This window comes from Eublepharis macularius, chromosome 15 (genome assembly GCF_028583425.1).
Source record: "Eublepharis macularius isolate TG4126 chromosome 15, MPM_Emac_v1.0, whole genome shotgun sequence".
NCBI classification, from domain to species: domain Eukaryota; kingdom Metazoa; phylum Chordata; class Lepidosauria; order Squamata; family Eublepharidae; genus Eublepharis; species Eublepharis macularius.
In genome coordinates, this window is record NC_072804.1 from 37,123,611 (window position 1) to 37,141,634 (window position 18,024).

The following is an 18,024-nucleotide window of genomic DNA, read 5'->3' on the forward strand; positions in this document are numbered from 1 at the left end:
GACCACAGCTGTCAGATAGCAACCCAAGATTTCTACTGCATCCTGTGGTGAGCTGGACATTGAGATATAGAACTGGGTGTCATCTCCATATTGATGGCCTTCAATTCCTTAGCTATGAATGTGTTCTAGAGGCTGAATTACATGGGGGATAGTTTTGCTCCCTGTAGAACCCCACAGTTCCCACTCTGGAGATAGCTGATCTGTAGCCATCATAGGTGATGTCACAGAAACTAGCCAATACACCCAGTAGCATTTCACATAGCATTTCAGGCCCACAATAGATATATTAGCTGTGTCAATTATATGGAGAGTGAGACTGCAATATCTCAGCAACAAAACTTTGTACTTTGAAATGCTGGGGGAAATATGATATCCTGAGTAATACACAAGGGCACTATTTATCTATTCAGAAGGTTTGGTCGCTGCCTCTCCAGAACCTGCTCAAGGAGGCTCGCAGCAACTAAAACAGGAAAACAATACCAACAATACCAAGCCAATAAAAACAAGTCAGACCAATAAAAAACACGTCAGTCTAAACATACCAGGAAAAAGCAGCATAAAACAGAGCAGCCTAAAACAGATCTCAGGCTGAGAGCAGGCTATTAAAAGGCTGAAGATTTTTGGATCCTCTTAGTTAAAAGCCTGGGGAAAGAGAAATGTTTTCATCCAAGAGAAAGTAAGGAAGACACCAGGTGAGCCTCGAGGGAGAGGGCATTCCAAAGGTGAGGTGTCACCCCACCCCCATATCCTGACTCTAGGTGCCCCAAGCTAGGTGTTCCAGGAACTTCAGCAGATAGAGACACTATTGAAAAGGATCTTAGCTCTGTAGACCTCTGTTGCCTTTGTGGCTGTCTTGTGGACATCTGTACGCTCTGAAAACGTGCCTGGAAATTAAGTTATTAGATGAGAACACCCAGAATACATCTGAAGAAAGTCCACGTATGGGACACATAAGGTTGCCAACCTCTAATGCAAGGTATGGGATTCTCCCAGAATTACAACTGATCTCCAGACTAGAGATGAATTCCCTTGGAGAAAATGACTTTGGAGGGTGAATTCTATGTCATCAGAACTCCAAACTCCACCTGCCTACGCTCCACCCTCAAATCCCCAGGAATGTCCTAATCAGGAGTTGGCAACTCTATCCTGGACTTCATAATGTGTGAATTAGCCCAATATTATAAGGCATTAGAAACCTCTCTGCTTTGTGATTTGAGGCAGAAATTCAGGGAGCGGGCAAGGCCTCAGCTACATAGAACTTTTTAAAAGTCAATATTGGCTTTACAATAATTTGGGATAGACTTAAGGTTTTTCTTCTGTATACTAATAGAAAGAAGGCAAAACAACAATGTTTACTATATGGACAAGAAGGAATTCAGTAATACAATAGTTAAAAGCAAAATATAACAATAGTACATGTTGGATTAATAGAGTTCTTTCAAAATCCAGGATATGGTCTCCGTGGCTACACTGGAAAAGATAGCCACATTTTCAGTAATACGTTCATTCTGTTCTCCTGAACACCTGGTATCATATTCAAGAGTGGAACAATTATTATAAACTCCTTTATAAAAATTACATAACAACGCATGGGCTAAAGTCTCCATTATCCCTTCACCACAAGGACAAAGTCTATCATTTGGAGGGATGTGCTTGTAATGTGCTTGCTGATGGCAAAACATCACTATGTGCTAACATAACATGTCTCCTATAAAGCAGTAGAAATCATCACACTTATGGATAGGGTTCATCATTTGATTACTTAATGGGGAAGAATCCTGGCATAGCAAAGGTTCTAATGAAAAGTAAAATTCAAGATATTCTTAAACTGCAAAAGTTATCTCAGTTGCAAGATAGGTGTGTATGTAGAAATTGCTGTCAAGTCACAGATGACTTATGGTGACCCCCATAGCATTTTCAAGGCAAGAGACAAACCTTAGTGGCCTCCCATCCAAATGCTAACCAGGGCTGACCCTGTTTAGCTTTCTGAGATCTGACAAGATCAGGCTAAACTTGGGCCATCAAGGTCAGGATAAAGTGGGTACCAGAGTATATAATTGTTAAAACTACCCTAGTTTTGAGGGGCAAAATACTGGATCCAAAACTTGCTCTTCTACTAGAGACCAACATGACTACCCACCTGAAACTACTTTGTTCCAAGGGATATCTGTCCTATTTCTTATGGTCAATTTTTTCATTAAAACATCATTCCACGCAATCAGAAATATTTTTTTCAGGCCAGCAGAGGCCCAGCCTCAGCCAGAAACATTGGAAGACTGATTCCAACAAAATATTTTAGAACTGAGCTTCTGGGTTAGTGGAACTGAAGATTTAGCACGTTGCCTTTCAGATTGACCTCTGTCTCAGCTTTTATGGGGAAAGTGGGCCACGCCTGTCTTCTATAAATATGGGTTACTCTGTTGGAAAAGAATGTATTTCAGAAGAAAGAGCTTTGACTAGTAGTAGCTTATACACCTGCAAAAGTGAACTCTTATACCAAGCCTGACAGTATTATTTTGGAGGGTTTTGCTCAGTGTCCAAATATATGTTTGCAATTATTGGCAATGGCTTTGGGACTGTGCTGTCTTGACTGACTGGCTCGCGTGACATTGGATCAGGCCATAGTCAGCCAGTGAAAAACCTCTAATTTATGAAGAATAAACAAAATGGCTCCTCCTTGTTATGAAATTCTGCTCTCAGCAGCAGTTGCAGCTGTGTTTCCTGACAAAGATTATGGGCCTTTAAAAGCTGCCTGGCAGGTGAAATCCAGCAAATATATTTTTTTCCAGTAGCTGCACCCTTCGCAACTGAATCTGTCAGATTCCCATGCAGTTAGAGGAGCTTCTGTCAGAAAAAGAGTGGCAATTCTAATTTTGGGTGAGGAAAAACAGAGGCTCACAGCAAACACCATTACAAAAAAATTGGGTTTTAGGTTTGCCTAATTTGCTTTAAATTTCACAACATGCATGATATATATGCATATAAAAATGGCATCCTAAAGTGATCCTATGCGGTCATTTCACTAACAATAATAAGAGACGGGTATATCAACTTGGGACAGCAAATGCTCTCTTCAGCTGCTTTCAAATCTCTGAAAAGTTGTCATCTGTCTCCAATACAAACACATTAACTTGGACATGTCCCACAATGAAATTCACATGCTAAGCAGGCTTTTAATATTAGCATCAGCATATTAATATTAACATTGAAAATCTCCACATTTTTAGAATCTGAAGTTCAGCTTTGCAGTAAATTCTCACATTATTGCAATTTTGTGCGTTTAGTTTGATCTTACTCTTCATAATTGGTTGGATTCTATGTATATTTCTGCATATTTTTGCATATATAAATAGACACACATTTGCATTATATTTAATATATGTTTAATTGTGATCCCTTCTATCCCCACTGCCCATGGTTTATTTTTGATGTCCATTCCCCCCTCAAGGTTTCTCTTTGTTTTTTTTGTTATAAACTGGAAATAAGCCCCAAAAATCCAGGGAAAGAAAACCCAGTCTGAAAACACCAGTGGCTAGATGGTTTTTCAGAAGGAGCCATCTGTGAATGTGTACTGTGCTTTATGAAAGAGAAGGAAAAGGGAATCTCTGACCACTTTGGTCAGCAAGAACCAGTACAAAATGCTGACAGAGAGAACGTGGTGAGATCTGGGTTGCGGCTGGTGCAAATCTTGTCTCTGCAATGAACTCAAACTGGCCACTTGGTCCTACCCTTCATGTGTAATCTGGGGATACTAATACAGGCCTTCCTTACAAGGTTACTATAAGAACCACAAGTACAGAAGGTGCTTTGTCTAACATAAAGTGCTATATATGCAGAGGAGTTAGCCATGTTAGTCTGTAGTAGCAAAAGTCCAGTAGCACCTTTAAGACTAACCAACTTTATTGTAGCATAAGCTTTCGATTCTCGAAAGCTTATGCTCCAATAAAGTTGGTTAGTCTTAAAGGTGCTACTGGACTCTTTTTGATAAAGTGCTATAAAATGCAAAGTATTCCTATCTAGGCATATGGTTGAATATTACATAGTATTTGCAATAATTTCAAGGTTTGCATTGGGCCTCTTTTCAACTTTCCTTTCCATCCTCTTTACTGTCTTTGCCCCTTTTAATTTTCATGGTTGTATCTAATTTGGTATTAATGTTGTTGTATAATTTATATGACCTGTACTTAGATGTAGATATTATACATTTGTATAATAGCAGAGGTTTGTTTAATATTTTAATGTATATTTTAAAGGGATGGGGGTAGAAGAAGAAAGAAGAATGAAAGGCTTCTGTCTAATTTAATAGACTTAAATATTTTTTTCCAATTTCCCCCCAACTTTTCAACATAAAAAACTCCAAAGGTGCACATGATATGTTTGAAAGGAGGACATTCAATACAGAATTTAAAGTATGATAAAACCATCAAATCAAAGATATTTAAAAGCTGGAGATAACATCGGTTCATAACCCAACAAGACCTCCCACAAAAGAAAACAATTTACCCCTGGCCTAAAAGGGCCAGTGGGACAGATCGCCCTCCGGAAGGAATCCCACCCACACTTGAAGCACGTCGCCCGGGGCCATCTTGGTCTCCTTTCCCCATCACAAGGACCCCTCTGAACTTTGGCACTTACCTGTTCCCAAGGATGGCAGAAACCGACTTCCCTCTGATTCCCAGCTTGAAAGGGGGGTGGGAGAATCACTTGATAGGTTTCATCCTCTTTTTTTATCCAGAGCACAGACAGCTCCTTCCACAACAAGGCGTCTCAAACCCAAGCACTCACCTTCTTTCTTTCTCTTGCCACCTTCCCTGCTGATTTCCTCCCCTTTGAGGTCTTTGCACCGAGAGCCCTAGAAGCTTGTTCTCAGCATTAGTGTGACCACAAAAAGTTCCAAACTGCGTAGAAAACACAAAGGCTTCCTGCCAGCCTCAACCCCAGCCCTTGCTACGCAGCTGTAGACCTGGAGGGTGCTACTCACTCCATGTTGGTTCCACAACCCACACTGTGTGGACCTCCAGGGACTCTCTGGGATGGGGCGACTGAGACTGAATTTATCAGTTCAACGGACGGTGTTGGGAAGACTTCTGTGCTACCAATAAGACAGAGCCAAGCTACAAGTGACAAATGACACTTGCCTGGCAAGTGAACAGACTCGCGTGTATTCTTCCCTGTTCACTTGCCATTCACTTGTGCTCCACAAGTGGAGAGCAAGTGAATGGCGAGTGAACAGGGAGGAATACACGTGAGTCTGTTCACTTGCCAGGCAAGTGTCATTCGTCACTTGTAGCTTGGCTCACAGTGGGGTGTGGCAGACACAAGGTTGCCAACCTCCAGGTGGTAGCTGGAGATCTCCCAAAATGACAACTGATCTCCAGACTACAGAGATCAGTTCCCCTGGAGAAAATGGCTGAGTGTGGACTCTATGGCATTATACGCCACTGAGGTCCCTTTCCAGACTCCATCTCCAAAATCTTCAGGAATTCCCAAGCTGGAGCTGGCAACCCTAATGGACAAAGCATCCAATTTGGGCTGGGAGACCTGGGTTCATATGCCCACTTGGCCACGAAGTTCGCTGGGCCATCTTGAGTCAGTTATTCTCTCACTCAGCCTAACTAATCTTACAAAGGAGTCCTGTATAACGTTGCCGGGTCCAAGTCGGGACATTCTTGGAGATTTGGTGGGTGATATTCTTGAAGATTTGCAAGCAGCGTTTGGGAAGGGATCTCAGCAGGGTACTTCATAGAGTCCAAAGCATCTGTGTTTTTCACGGGAACTGATCACTGTTGCCTGGAGATCAGTTGTGATTCTGGGAGATCTCCAGGCCCCACCTGGAGTTGGCAACCCTAGATCCTGTAGCACCTTGAAATCTACAGATTATTGTAACAAGTTTTTCTGAATGAACAGTGTGCCTCACCAGATGAATGTTATGCGTTTGACAAAGAAGGCTCCAGTACTGGAAGGCCTGTTGTGCCCACAAACCCTCCTTTTTTCTTTTTTTAGTTTGTAGCAGTCAGTCTTAGGAAGAGCTCTGGCAAACGTGAAATCTTGCACACACTTTTGTGTCATTGCAGCTGGTCCTAATACAGATATTACAAGGAGCGAGGTTTGTTTTTCAAGTTTTAATTTTGAACCAGTCAGTCTGGCTGCAAACAAACTTTTGCCCCCTGAATCAGTTTTGAAAGTCTCTCCTTTTTGTTTCAAAAGGCAAAGGAACCCCATTGGTCATGCTTTGAACAGAGCCAAACAGAGAGCTTTTGCTACCCACAAAGAACAGAGAATCTGAAGTCCAAACGGGGACATAGAGTGCGGGAGAGCTCTAGTGGGTGGGAGCACGATAGCAAGGCCAGAAAGGCTAGAAATGATGACAGTACAAAAGAATAAAGAAATTAAAAAGGAAAGAGGGGAAAAATGATGTTCCATTCATGTCTAAAGAAAAGGATAGAACACAGGTGTGTCATGATGTGTGTGGGAGGACCCTTTGCTATCGCTGATCTGTTCTCTGGCCAAGCCTAACCTTTCAGCTACTGAAAGGACCACAGAAACATTGTTTGTGGCTTGAAAAGCGAAGGACTGGCATTACATGATGGGGCAGGCAGGAAACGGGGAGAAACACACACACACTTTTAAGGGCTGCAGCCTTCTAACTGTGGGCCAAGCTACAAGTGAAGAATGACACTTGAACGGCAAAGTGAACAGACTCACGTGTATCCCTCCCTGTTCACTTGCACTCCACTTGCCACTACGTGATTGAGTGGAGGGCAAGTGGAACTCAAGTGAACAGGGAGGAATACACATCAGTCTGTTCACTTGCCGTTCAAGTGTCATTCATCACTTGTAGCTTAGCCCTGTGTGGAAAAAAAAGATTTCAGGTTGCATCCCGTAGATCCATTCTGCAAATCAAGGGAAAGCTCCTTGGGCCAGGGAAAAGTACCACCATTGACAGAATGGATTTGTGGGATGCATTCCCTTAGACTATATGAAAAACCTTCTCACCTTCTAAGAGCATTTATAGACCATCGCCTGTCAGAAGATGACCAGGGCTGTAGCCTAGGTAAAACTGATGCTCTGGACACAGAAGCAGTTTGTCCTGAAGGCACTAAGCCGAGGACTCGCCTTTTCAAACCAAATAAACAGCCACAGGCCCAGGGGGCTCTGGACTTGCGTTTTATTACAGCTCATCACAAGAGAAGAGCTGCCATACTTGAGCCTGAAACATCACCATCAGCAAATAGGTGCCCCAAAGGCAGCCTTCCCTGAACTGCTGACAGCCACGCAACCTTGAAGGCGTAGGCCGCCGTATGCTCCAATGGCTTTCTTTCAGAGCACACAGCAGAAATGATGATTGGCTCAGAGGATCCCACCCACCTCTGTTTCCGAATGAGTCAGGAGACACCTAAGGAGATCAATGCTAGGATCCCTTGTGGTTTTTTAAAAAGGGCAAAACAGCTGCAGGGAGAACGTGACCTGAGTCAGGGATGCAGTGTTGGTGGACCAACCCTTTCTTTCCACTGCACTGTTTTCCAAATCTACACCATCTTCTGAAGGTGCTCTTGTGGCCCCAGGCAGCCAAAGGTGGGCTCAGAGAAGATACCCGGCATCTCCTTCCATCAATAAAAGGCTAATTGCCAGTTTGTGCTGCCTCAATTTGCCATGGCTACTGGTGTTTTGAAAGAGAAAACCTGTTTGAAAGAACTATTTAAAATTGCTAATAGCAGAGTGGGAAAGCCAGCTTGTAATAGCAAAGGGAGATGAGCCAGTCAGACCAGTTGGTCCTCAGTCCATGGAGCTCAGTACCGTCTCCTTGGTGGCACTCCAGGATCTGCGGGCAATGAGGGGGGTCATTCCTAGCACCTTGTAGGGTTGCCAGCCTCCAGGTGGTGGCTGGAAATCTCCCAGCATTATAACTGATCTCTAGGCCATAGAGATCCATTCCCCTGGAGAAAATGGCTGCTCTGGAAGGTGGACTCTATGGCATTATACCCTGTTGATGTCCCCCCCTCCCCAAACCATGCCCTCCCCAGGATCACCCCCCCTTCAAATCTCCAGGAATTTCCCAACCTGGAGCTGGCAACCCTACCTAGCTGAGATACTTTAACTGGGATTTGCCACAGACTCTTGAACTTCCACTCCTTCTGTCTCCAGGAATTTCGTAACTCAAAGTTGACAGCACTTACACGTCTTCATTAATACAGCTGCTGTCTGGCTCCGAAATGGGCCATCTTGGGACCAGTAGCACCAAATAGAGTTGAGACAACCCTCCATGTTCTGGGCACAATTCTTCATTTCCAGGTCAAATAGCAGCTTAACCCTCTATCAATTTTCAAGTGGGCCAAGAAAGACATAACACTGAAGGCAAGGCAACAATAAACTTTGTACACTGAAACTCAGAATGGAAGTTTGTGCACAAGATAAAGGACAACCTGCCACCTTTCTAATCAGAGACCCAGCCCAACCCTCACATCCGTTGTCAAGAAGGCTAAGAGCAAACAGCCTCTGAAACATCATGCTTTAATAGAAATAGAATGGTGATACACCCACTGCACCCATGAGATGCTGCTCTGATAGTACTAGGGGCCAAGCTACAAGTGACGAATGACACTTGAACGACAAGTGAACAGACTCACATGTATTCCTCCCTGTTCACTTGTGCTCCACTTGCACTCCACTCGATCAAGTGTGCTCCACTTGCACTCCACTCAATCAAGTGGAGTGCAAGTGGAGCGCAAGTGAACAGGGAGGAATACATGTGAGAGCCAAGCTTCAAGTGATGCCTGACACAGGTTGGACACTTGTTAGCTTCCCTCAAGTTTTGATGGGAAATGTAGGCAGCTTGGCAGAATGTTGGACAAGTGACAGTTGAAAAGTCCATTGGACAGCAGTTGGAGAGCCAAGCTGCAAGACCAGGATGCCTACATTTCCCATCAAAACTTGAAGGAAGCTGACAAGTGTCCAACCTGTGTCATTTGTCACTTGTAACTTGGCCCTGAATCTGTTCACTTGCCGTTCAAGTGTCATTCGTCACTTGTAGCTTGGCCCTAAGATATTCAGAATTTCATTAGCAAAATGGTGCGATCCAATTTATGCTAGAAGACATAACGGGAAAATGAGTTCCAATGAGTGCTGATGCTGTCCAGGTAACTTTCTCTTTGAAGATTTTGTATAGCCTTACCCTATAAGGTAGATCAGAGGCTCCTGATTAAAGCTCTGGGGGCAGACTACAGAGAACAATTTGCATAGTTTGAATTTAGTCAGAGAAAAAGAAAACTGTGATGTACAAGAAGTCTAGAGGGCTGCTGTTGTTTTTGAAGACTGATGGTGTTTTGGAGCTCATCCCCCGAACCTGTGTGCCTGCTTTCTCATTACCTGCTCACCCTCTATATTTGCGAATAAACAGATGTATCATTTAAGGCTTCAGGACTCCTCCATAAAGCTGCACTTGGAACTTCCTACAGTTCTGAAAAGTGGAAGAACAACAACACAGCATATACAAATTCAGTGTACTGCAGCGATCTTTATACAGGTTGAGAAGGCAAGTACCAGCAGTGAAATGAAATATTGGCTGTTTGGGGATTCCTTTATGCAATTATCAAGTGGCTTCCGCAAAGCAAAGGGGGAAATGGAATACATATGCAAAGAATCCCCTCCCATATGCACATTTCCCGTTGGCCCCAGAAGCTATTCACCTCCCCCCCCCCAACACACATGGCTCTTCCAAATGCACCATTGCTTACAACCATTCAGATCCCAGGGGAAATTCCAGCTTTTACAACACAACAACTGATCACAGATTTGTTTAATGTGCTTGCCTTATTGCAGGGGTTGTGTTCTTCACTACAATGCTGAATGCATACAGTGCGGGTGTCCGCTTAACAGACCTGTTTTTTCAGTGCAGAATCTAGTTTTGATCAGCTGGCAGATTTGAAGTATTAATCACCCCCCACTCAGCCAAGAAACTAGGTACTTTTATGAAATTTCACCATGAAACCTATGCCACTAAGGTTGCCACCTCCAGCTTGGAAGATACCTTGGAAGATTTGAGGACAATCCTTGGGAAGGGCACAATTTTGGGAGGGGGTTCAGCAGGGATGTGATACAACAGAGTTCACTCTCCGGACTACCATTTCCTCCAGGGGAACTCATCCGTTGCATAGAGATCAGTTGCAATTTGGGGGGAATTACGGCCGGACCTGGAGGTAGGGTTGCCAGGCCTGTACCGAGCATAGGTTGGAACTTTTGTGAGAATGTCAAGCACAGGTATGATAGGGCTTTAGGAATCCCTACAAGCTCTATGGTAAATATCACAGAGATTTGAGGAATTCCTAGAGCAGGGGTGGCCAAACTGCAGCCCGGGAGCCACATGTGGCTCTTCTAGACATATTGTGTGGCTCCCAGAGGTCTCTGAGTATTGTCATGGCCATACATTTTATTTTAGTTTAGTCTATTTCCCTTCCCTTCTTCCTTTCCATGTCTTTCCCTCCCTTTTCCTTTTTTCTTTCCTTCCTTTTTTCTTTCCATGACTTTCATATTTTCAGTAAAAATTTTGGGGTTGCCAGGTCTGACTCAGAAAATACCTGGGGACTTTGGGGATGAAACCTAGCAAGGATGTGACATCATTTTTGTGATGTCACTTCCAGTATACTGCACCTAAACCCCACCCCTTCATGTGATGTCACTTTCAGGACACTCCCCCAAGCCCACCTCTGCATCTGAAGTTACTTCAATGCATCATGTCTTGCGGCTCTCAAACATCTGACGTTTATTCTATGTGGCTCTTACATTAAGCATGTTTGGCCACCCCTGTCCTAGAGTATCCTTCAGCATAATGACTGTATTCCCCACTCCATTTTCTATCCTCCCAGCTGATTCACTGAGCAAACACGAGGGGAAAAGGAGCACAGATGACAGTTTGTCCACTATCAGCAGACAACTGGTAAGCCAGCTTGGAGGTTGGCAACCTTACTAGGGCTGCCAGCCTCCAGGTGGTGGCTGGAGATCTCCTGGAATTACAACTGAGATCAATTCTTTTCGAGAAAATTGCTGCGTTGGAGGGGAGACTTACGGTATTATACCCTATGGAGGTCATCCTCTCCTGAAACCGCGCCCTCTCCAGGCTCCACCCCCAAAGTCTCCAGGAACTTCCCAACCTAGAGCTGGCAACTCTCGCTCCCTTACCCAAACCCTGTCATTCCAAGGCGCCAACCCCAAATTTCCAGGAATTTCCCAACCTGGAGTTGGCAACCCTACTTGGACCTAGCTGATGCTGCCACACAGGCCCAGGAGGAGAGTCCAGTTGCCTCCTGTGCCGCTGATGACTGGAATATAGTGGAACAACCCCTGCAATGCATTGAGGTCCTCCTCCTTGTGCCGCCCCAAGCAGTCACTCGGGTGGCTTGGCTGGAGAGAACCAGCCCTGGGACGGAGAACTGCCTGTTCCTTGCTAAAGCATGCAATGGCCGAAACAAGCCCCTCAGCAGAGGGAGAAACGACGGGAGTTGATGTTCATGCGCGTGACCCCAATATGTTTGAGAGGCATGGATAGCAGGAAGGCGGCCTTCGGGGGAATGTTGCACAGCAGGTCAGAGTCTTCTTCGCAGTCCTCCAGGCCGAAGGTGGCATCGTCCAGCATCTCCTTGTGCTGGTGGCAAGCCTGCTCTACCTTCAGTCGGTGAATCTGGCCACGCAGGCCCATCAGTTGCCGTGCCAGCTGGTGGTCCAGAGCCTTCATCTCCCGCTGGACAGGCAGGGGGAGAGGAGAGAGTAAGGGTGGGAAATGTCCATACCGGGTTTTGTTTCAATAAATGCATTTATTTAATTTATTCATTTCAAATCATTTGTATGCACCCTTTCCACCTAAACAGGGTTCCCAAGGCAGCAAAAATTAAAAAATTTAAAACATCTTAAACAATTTAAATTTAAAACATTTAAAATAGTATAATAATTCAGTCCAACACACACACAAATGGACAACACCAAGAAAAGGGAGGAGGGCCTATAAGAATTATTGCTATAGTTACCTCAAGATTCTTATGCATGACCAATCAAATCAAGAGTTGCAAATGAAACCTCGAACATTGATCTGGGAACATCAAGCAGGTGAAAACTTTTTTTGTTGTTTGGAGTTCCCTCACTAATTCTTATTATCCCTCCTCTCTGTTTGTGTGTTTTTATGTGCTTGTGTGTTTATATTTGTGTCTTTATATTTATATTTAAAATGCTTTTTAATTATTGAAAAAGGCAGCATAGAAATAGTTTATATTAATAAAAGTAAATACATTTTGCAAAATAGCAAATTAATAGTGAATAATGGGAACTGCTTAATTCCTTCCTCAGAAGTCCTTTGTGCCATGATAACAGTCTATACTTTTGTGCTCAGTTTGATATACTGTTTCTTTCCTCTTTTTCAATAAGAGCTGTAATTTTTTTAAATTGAGGAATGCCATCATAATGCACACCCAACTTTTAGCAGCTTTCAGCTCAAGCTTTTAAAATTGTTCCTTCTGTAAAATGGGTATAAGGTTGTCAGCCCACAAGGCTTTTATAAAGCTGAATGTCATAGGAATTCGTTCACCCCGTCTGCCAAGAACCACCACAAGAAACAACGGTTGTAAAGAATACTAACCAGAATGGATCTAGCGTTCTAGAGCAATCAATGAATTCCGCATTCCTTTGCTCAGCAATCTTCACAACAACCCTGTATGATATATTGGCACTATTATCCACAAACTGCAGAGCGGGAAGGTGAAGTGACGCAGAGAGCCACCTTGTAAGCTCATGGTTGAGGTGATATTTGAATCAGGGACTCAGGAGTTCAGATTCCTAGCTCCCAAACTCCTACACAGACAAATTCCTGCCGGGGGGCGGGGGGGGGCAGGAGCTATGTTCGTCTGCTGCAGCCAAAAGAACAAAGTCTGGTGGTACCTTCAACATTACTGAATGCATTGAGGCAGAAGCTTCTGGCTCTCAAAAGCTTCTGACACAATAAAGGTGTTGCTTTAAGTGCCATAGCACTCTGTTGATTTAGCTGCAGCTCCAACTCACTTTTGGCTAATCATCAGCAAGATCTTCCAAACCTTCAGTTGACTACTAGGGTAAAGCTGCAGGGTAAAGGTAGTCCCATGCAAGTACCGAGTCATTACTGAACCATGGGGGGGACGTTGCATCCAGACGTTTTCTTGGCAACCTTTTTATGGGGGGTGGTTTGCCATTGCAAACCAGTCTCAAATGGGATCCCTGATGAGGAATATAGAGAGCTGCTGTAGCACAGTGGTTAAGTGGTTTGGCTGCAAATCAGCACTCTGCTGATTCGAATCCCACTACTTCCATGAGCTCAGTAGGCGGCCTTGGGTAAGCCACTCCTCTCAGCCCCAGCTCCCCAGCTGTATTGTGGGGGATAATAATAACACTAATTTGTTCGCTGCTCTGGGTGAGGAACTAATCTGTCTAGAAGAGTGGTATATAAGCGTGTTTATGGTGATGATGATGATGATGATGATGTGACGTGACGCTTGGCTTGACTAACCGTAGTGATTCTCATTCTGCCTGCTGATCCACAACTTCCTGAATGCAGAGTTAAGAAGTTCCCTGCTTTCCTCTCTAGATCTGGTGCTCCTTTCCAGCTCCAAGGGAGGCCACGTTCTTTCTTTTCTAAGACCACCACTTCTTCTGGGGCTGCCCTCGGCCATCTGCTATGCCTGTATACGGACTCCCAATATTTGTCTAAATAGCCTGCTCCTGAACTTTTTTAATGATTTTTTAAAAATTATTGTTGATTTTATGTTTTTGTGATTTTAATGTATTTTTTAATGTTGTTAGCTGCCCTGAGCCCATTTGTAGGGAGGGCGGGGTATAAATCGAATAAAATAAATAAATAAGAAATAAATTTCCTGTCCCAGCAGCACCTACCAGCTCCATCCGCAGCCATTCCAAGGCATCGTCCATAGTGGGGAACCCACAAATGGTCTTCAGTGGGTCCTGGGTCTGGGGCCCTTCCTCCTCCACCTCTCCAACCTGCTTCTCTGTCAAGGTCCGGAGGGCTCCATCCTTGAAACTGTTTCTCCAGGTCGGGCTCTGCACCCGAGCCTTCCACTCCAGGTAGGAAGGACGGCGTGTTTGCAACTTCAGCTTGGCTGTCAAGGCCTTGACGCTGTCCAGGTTCTCCTCTTCTGAATTGGAGTCCTCTTCCCCCAGCTCCTTGAACTTCACCAAGGACATGGCAAAGGTCCGCGGGTGCAGATTGCAAACTGACTCATGGTCTTTTTGGGTTGGATTTATATATGTGTGCGTGCGTGCATATACAAAAGCTGTTTATTCTTGGAACAATAACGCTCTTGGAATTAAACAAAAAAACGCAGGAACTTTAATTATCCAGAGACTTTTTTTTTTACAGTATTATTGTCTCCAGCTAGGAGGAGACACCCTGTTCTTTGAAAGGAAGTTTCAGCAAGGACATACAAGCCAGCAAGAGTGTAAAGTAATTTATCCCACTTGGCACTCCTCCTTTTCCCGACTCTGGTATCAGTGGAGAAAGGACATTGCTCCTCCACCCCAAGTCTGAAGCGGAGGAAGGGCTGGAAGGTCACTTTGGCAGCTTTGGGGCAATTCTGTGTCAGATAAAGCTTCCCCTTGACTCACAAAGTGCCTCACAAGCCAAAATAAAGCATCAGCACCACCTGCTGACCAGTTAGAGAATAGCCAGTTATGAACTTCAATGTAGCTTAGTGCTCTTCAGTTAGCTCTAATGCTCTCTGCATTACGTATCCATCATAATCCCATGTAACGTGTGAAGCAGCAGCATTTCTCATGAGCTTGTTGGCTGGAAAAGTGTTGCCACAGCCTTAGAAACAGCTTTGGGTTGCTCTGCCAGTCTGCTTATTATTATGGTTTGGCCTGTGAGTGCCTAAAGCCACTATCTTAGATGACTTTTGAGAGGGAGTGTGCCACCATCAGTTAGGCAGCAGCAGGCTGGCCTTGCAGTCCAGTTGATTGGCAGCGGAGTTGGTTTTTCCTACGCGGGGCCTGCTAGGGAAAGGACCCATCCACCTTCTCAAACACATAGGCAGGCTCCAGGAGAAGCTCCGTGGGGCACACTGGTACCCATGGGTGCCATGTTGGGGATCATTGGATTAAATAAACCTTTGGACAGCTCCAGCAAAGTGATTTTAAAATAAAACAGGACCTTAGAGGTTAACAGAATTGCTTCTAACTTCATGCTTGGAACAAAATCCCTTAGCCTCTATGGTGCCACTGGACTAGCCTCTGGTTTTATGTTGCTGCCACAGCTACCCATGTGGAAATATGGGAGTGATTCCTGAGCACAGCCCCACACTGGCATGCAAAGACATATAGGGAAATCCGATGCAATTACTGGAGTCAGAAAGCTCTAGCCAGGCTAGATTGCACAATGGGCCAGAGGGTGGGAAAGGTTGCTTTCTTCTCCCCCAGATAGGGGTCATTAAAATCCCATGCCCAGCAGGCATGCACGATCCACGGAGGCCTGCTGAAGTGCTACAGCTCCCACAATAGGCTCTGCCTAGGACCTAGCAAGAGCTCTCATTGGTCATGTATCTCCAGCTGGGCCTTGGGGCATCTGGCCAGGTCATTTTTAAACTTGTGGCTTACTTGCTGCTGCTGCACAGCTGCATTGCATTTAAGGTGGAACAGAAATTCTGGACAGCTAAATGAGGGGATATTATGAGCATTAATCATGAGACGATTTAGTGTGAGCACACCTGGTCTATTTGTCCAGTGCTCTGTTTCCTTTCCCATTTCCTTCACTGCTAAAAACTGACAATCAAAGGTAAGTAAAGTAAGGTTGCCAGCTCCGGGCTGAGAAATTCCTGGAAATTTGGGGGGGGGGGGTGGAGTCTGAGGAGGGCAGGGTGTGGAGAGGGAAGTGAACTCCATAGAATTTAATGACATAGAATCCACCTCCATTTCCTCCAAGGAAAGTGATCTCTGTAGTCTGGAGATCAATTGTAATTCTGGGAGATCTTCAGGCCCTAACTGAAGGTTGACTAAACTAGTAAACAGATGTAGTCCAACCCAACTAACACTCTGGAATGGTGGCTGTCCTGACTGATATGAAAACAAAATCCATTTGAAAGCAACCATCAACTCCCTCTTCTCAACTATGGACTACAATGAGCAGAACCACAAGTGACAAAAGGCACAGATTGGACACTTGTCAGCTTCCCTCAAGTTTTGATGGGAAATGTAGGCATCCTGGTCTCGCAGCTTCGCTCTCTGACTGCTGTCCAATGGACTCTTCAACTGTCACTTGTCCAACATTCCGCCAAGCTGCCTACATTTCCCATCAAAACTTGAGGGAAGCTGACAAGTGTCCAATCTGTGCCTTTTGTCACTTGTGGTTCCGCTCAAAGAAAGCATTCTGCCAAGATGGATCTATGTGTTTAGGGCTGCAGTTCTGATAAGAGAACGGCACAGAGATGGAGCCAGTAAAAAAGTGAGGCTCCTGTTCTCCAGCATTCAAAGATAAGCCCTCTCTCATAAAACTCAGATCTAGAGCTTTCCTGCCTCCACTTCCACCAACACAAACACATGCGCACACAAATATTTCCTCCAGGGCATACGAGTGCGCACACGTGTGAGCCATCTTAAGAACTGGCTCAGTGCTCAGTTGTTGTGTGAAAAGATTCAGTCACTCTAGCCTGCATGAGAAGGAGAAATCCCTTCATTTCTATATGGCTGGAGCCGTAGTTCAGTGGTGATGAGAAAACTCTCTGTATATGCCCAGAGTTGTAGTCAAGCCTTGGCATTGAAAAGCAGTCCAAGTGATGTCTCAAATCAAACCCTGGTATAACCTTAGGAGGCTAACATTTTCCTAATGTGTCTGTCAGAAGATGCATATATTTGATACTCATGTGTAGCACATGGTCTGGGAGACCTGGGTTCGAATCTCCACTTTACCATGGAAGCTTGCTGGGGGGCCTTAGGCCAGTCACCGTCTCTCAGCCTAACCTGTTGCTGAGAGGATAAAATGGAAGAAAGGAAAATGATGCAAGCCGCTTTCGGTCCTTGTTGGGGAGAAATTAAGAAAGTAAATAAATAAAAGCTCCTGGCAGTGCAAAGCAGGCACAAAAGCACAAGAGTAGGCCGGACGCTTTCTAGTCAGGTGGCAACATTGATGTGGCTTCTTTCCTGTTGTGTTGTGGGGAAAATTCATTGCCTCAAATCATGGGACAGGATTGCTCAGGGTTAGATCACCTGTCTCAGCTCCTGTGGCCGAAGGCATTCTGTGAGGTGGAGACATGGGGCAGGGGAACTGAATGTGATGTCTCCTGTTCCTTCCCCAAAACGTAAGAACCACAGGAGAGAGACCCTGTTTTCAGCCACTCCTTTTTGAGAAGTTAGATCTTGTGGTTCTGGAGGAGCCCAGCCACTTCTGTGCCCAGCTTACCGGTGTGCAACAGCCTCAGCCACAGAAGACTGCCGGGCCTGGTTGTGGGTGGGTTCCTTTTAAAGTGATGAAATCCCGTCTTGAGGGCGGCGAGCTTTCTCTGCTACGGCCGCTGCATTTCTTCTTTTTCAATTGCTCTTTCTTTTCGTTTGCTCCCACTGTTTTAAAAGAGGCATAGTTGAATGGCAGGCAGCTGGAACATTCTTTTCATCAATAGGTGACAAAAATGCAGCTAAAAACAAAAAGAACACAGCTACCTCAGAGCACCTTTGATGCAAAACTTAGTAAAGCACAAATAGTAAGCAGCGTGCACTCACAGTCCCATCCTAAGCAGGGTTGGGGGTAGGCATTGGTTATGGTTCAGTGGTAGAGCCTCTGCTTGGTGTGCACAAGTTCCCAGGTTCAATCCCCGGCATCTCCAGTTAAAAAAAAATAAGGGGCACAAAAGAACTCTCCCTGAGAGCTGCTGCCAGTCTAAGTAAGCAATACCAGGATCTGGTTTAGTAGAAGGCAATGTCATATATACATGTAGAGCTATTTCCTTCAGAGCCCGCTGAAGTCAATGGGCTCAGACAGATAGAAACGCATTGTTAAGACTGCAGTCC

The 18,024-nt window shown here is 44.8% G+C and overlaps 2 protein-coding genes across 2 annotated transcripts in view; both read right to left on the reverse strand.

Annotated features, from left to right (window-relative positions):
* LCK (LCK proto-oncogene, Src family tyrosine kinase) overlaps window positions 1-4,807 on the reverse strand; it is a 30,801-nt gene extending 25,994 nt beyond the window's left edge. The window contains exon 1 of the mRNA XM_054999583.1: window positions 4,636-4,807. The gene's annotated coding sequence lies outside the window, so the exon portion shown is untranslated. The remainder of the gene's footprint in view (window positions 1-4,635) is intronic.
* Window positions 4,808-9,342: 4,535 nt separating this feature from the next.
* Window positions 9,343-14,297, reverse strand: FAM167B (family with sequence similarity 167 member B). Its single transcript, XM_054998744.1, has 2 exons — window positions 13,906-14,297; window positions 9,343-11,734 (listed from the first exon to the last, which is right to left on the reverse strand). The coding sequence occupies exons 1-2, from the start codon at window positions 14,212-14,214 to the stop codon at window positions 11,471-11,473; spliced, it is 573 nt and encodes a 190-aa protein (XP_054854719.1). The 5' UTR covers window positions 14,215-14,297; the 3' UTR covers window positions 9,343-11,470.
* Window positions 14,298-18,024: the final 3,727 nt, after the last annotated feature.

Bases quoted from the DNA above. Each gene is read 5' to 3' on its own strand.
- FAM167B (XM_054998744.1), bottom strand. From the start codon at position 14,214: ATGTCCTTGGTGAAGTTCAAGGAGCTGGGGGAAGAGGACTCCAATTCA. The intron at 11,735-13,905 runs GTAGGTGCTGCT...CTGCCTGTCCAG, and splicing joins AATGGCTGCGGATGGAGCTG to CGGGAGATGAAGGCTCTGGA.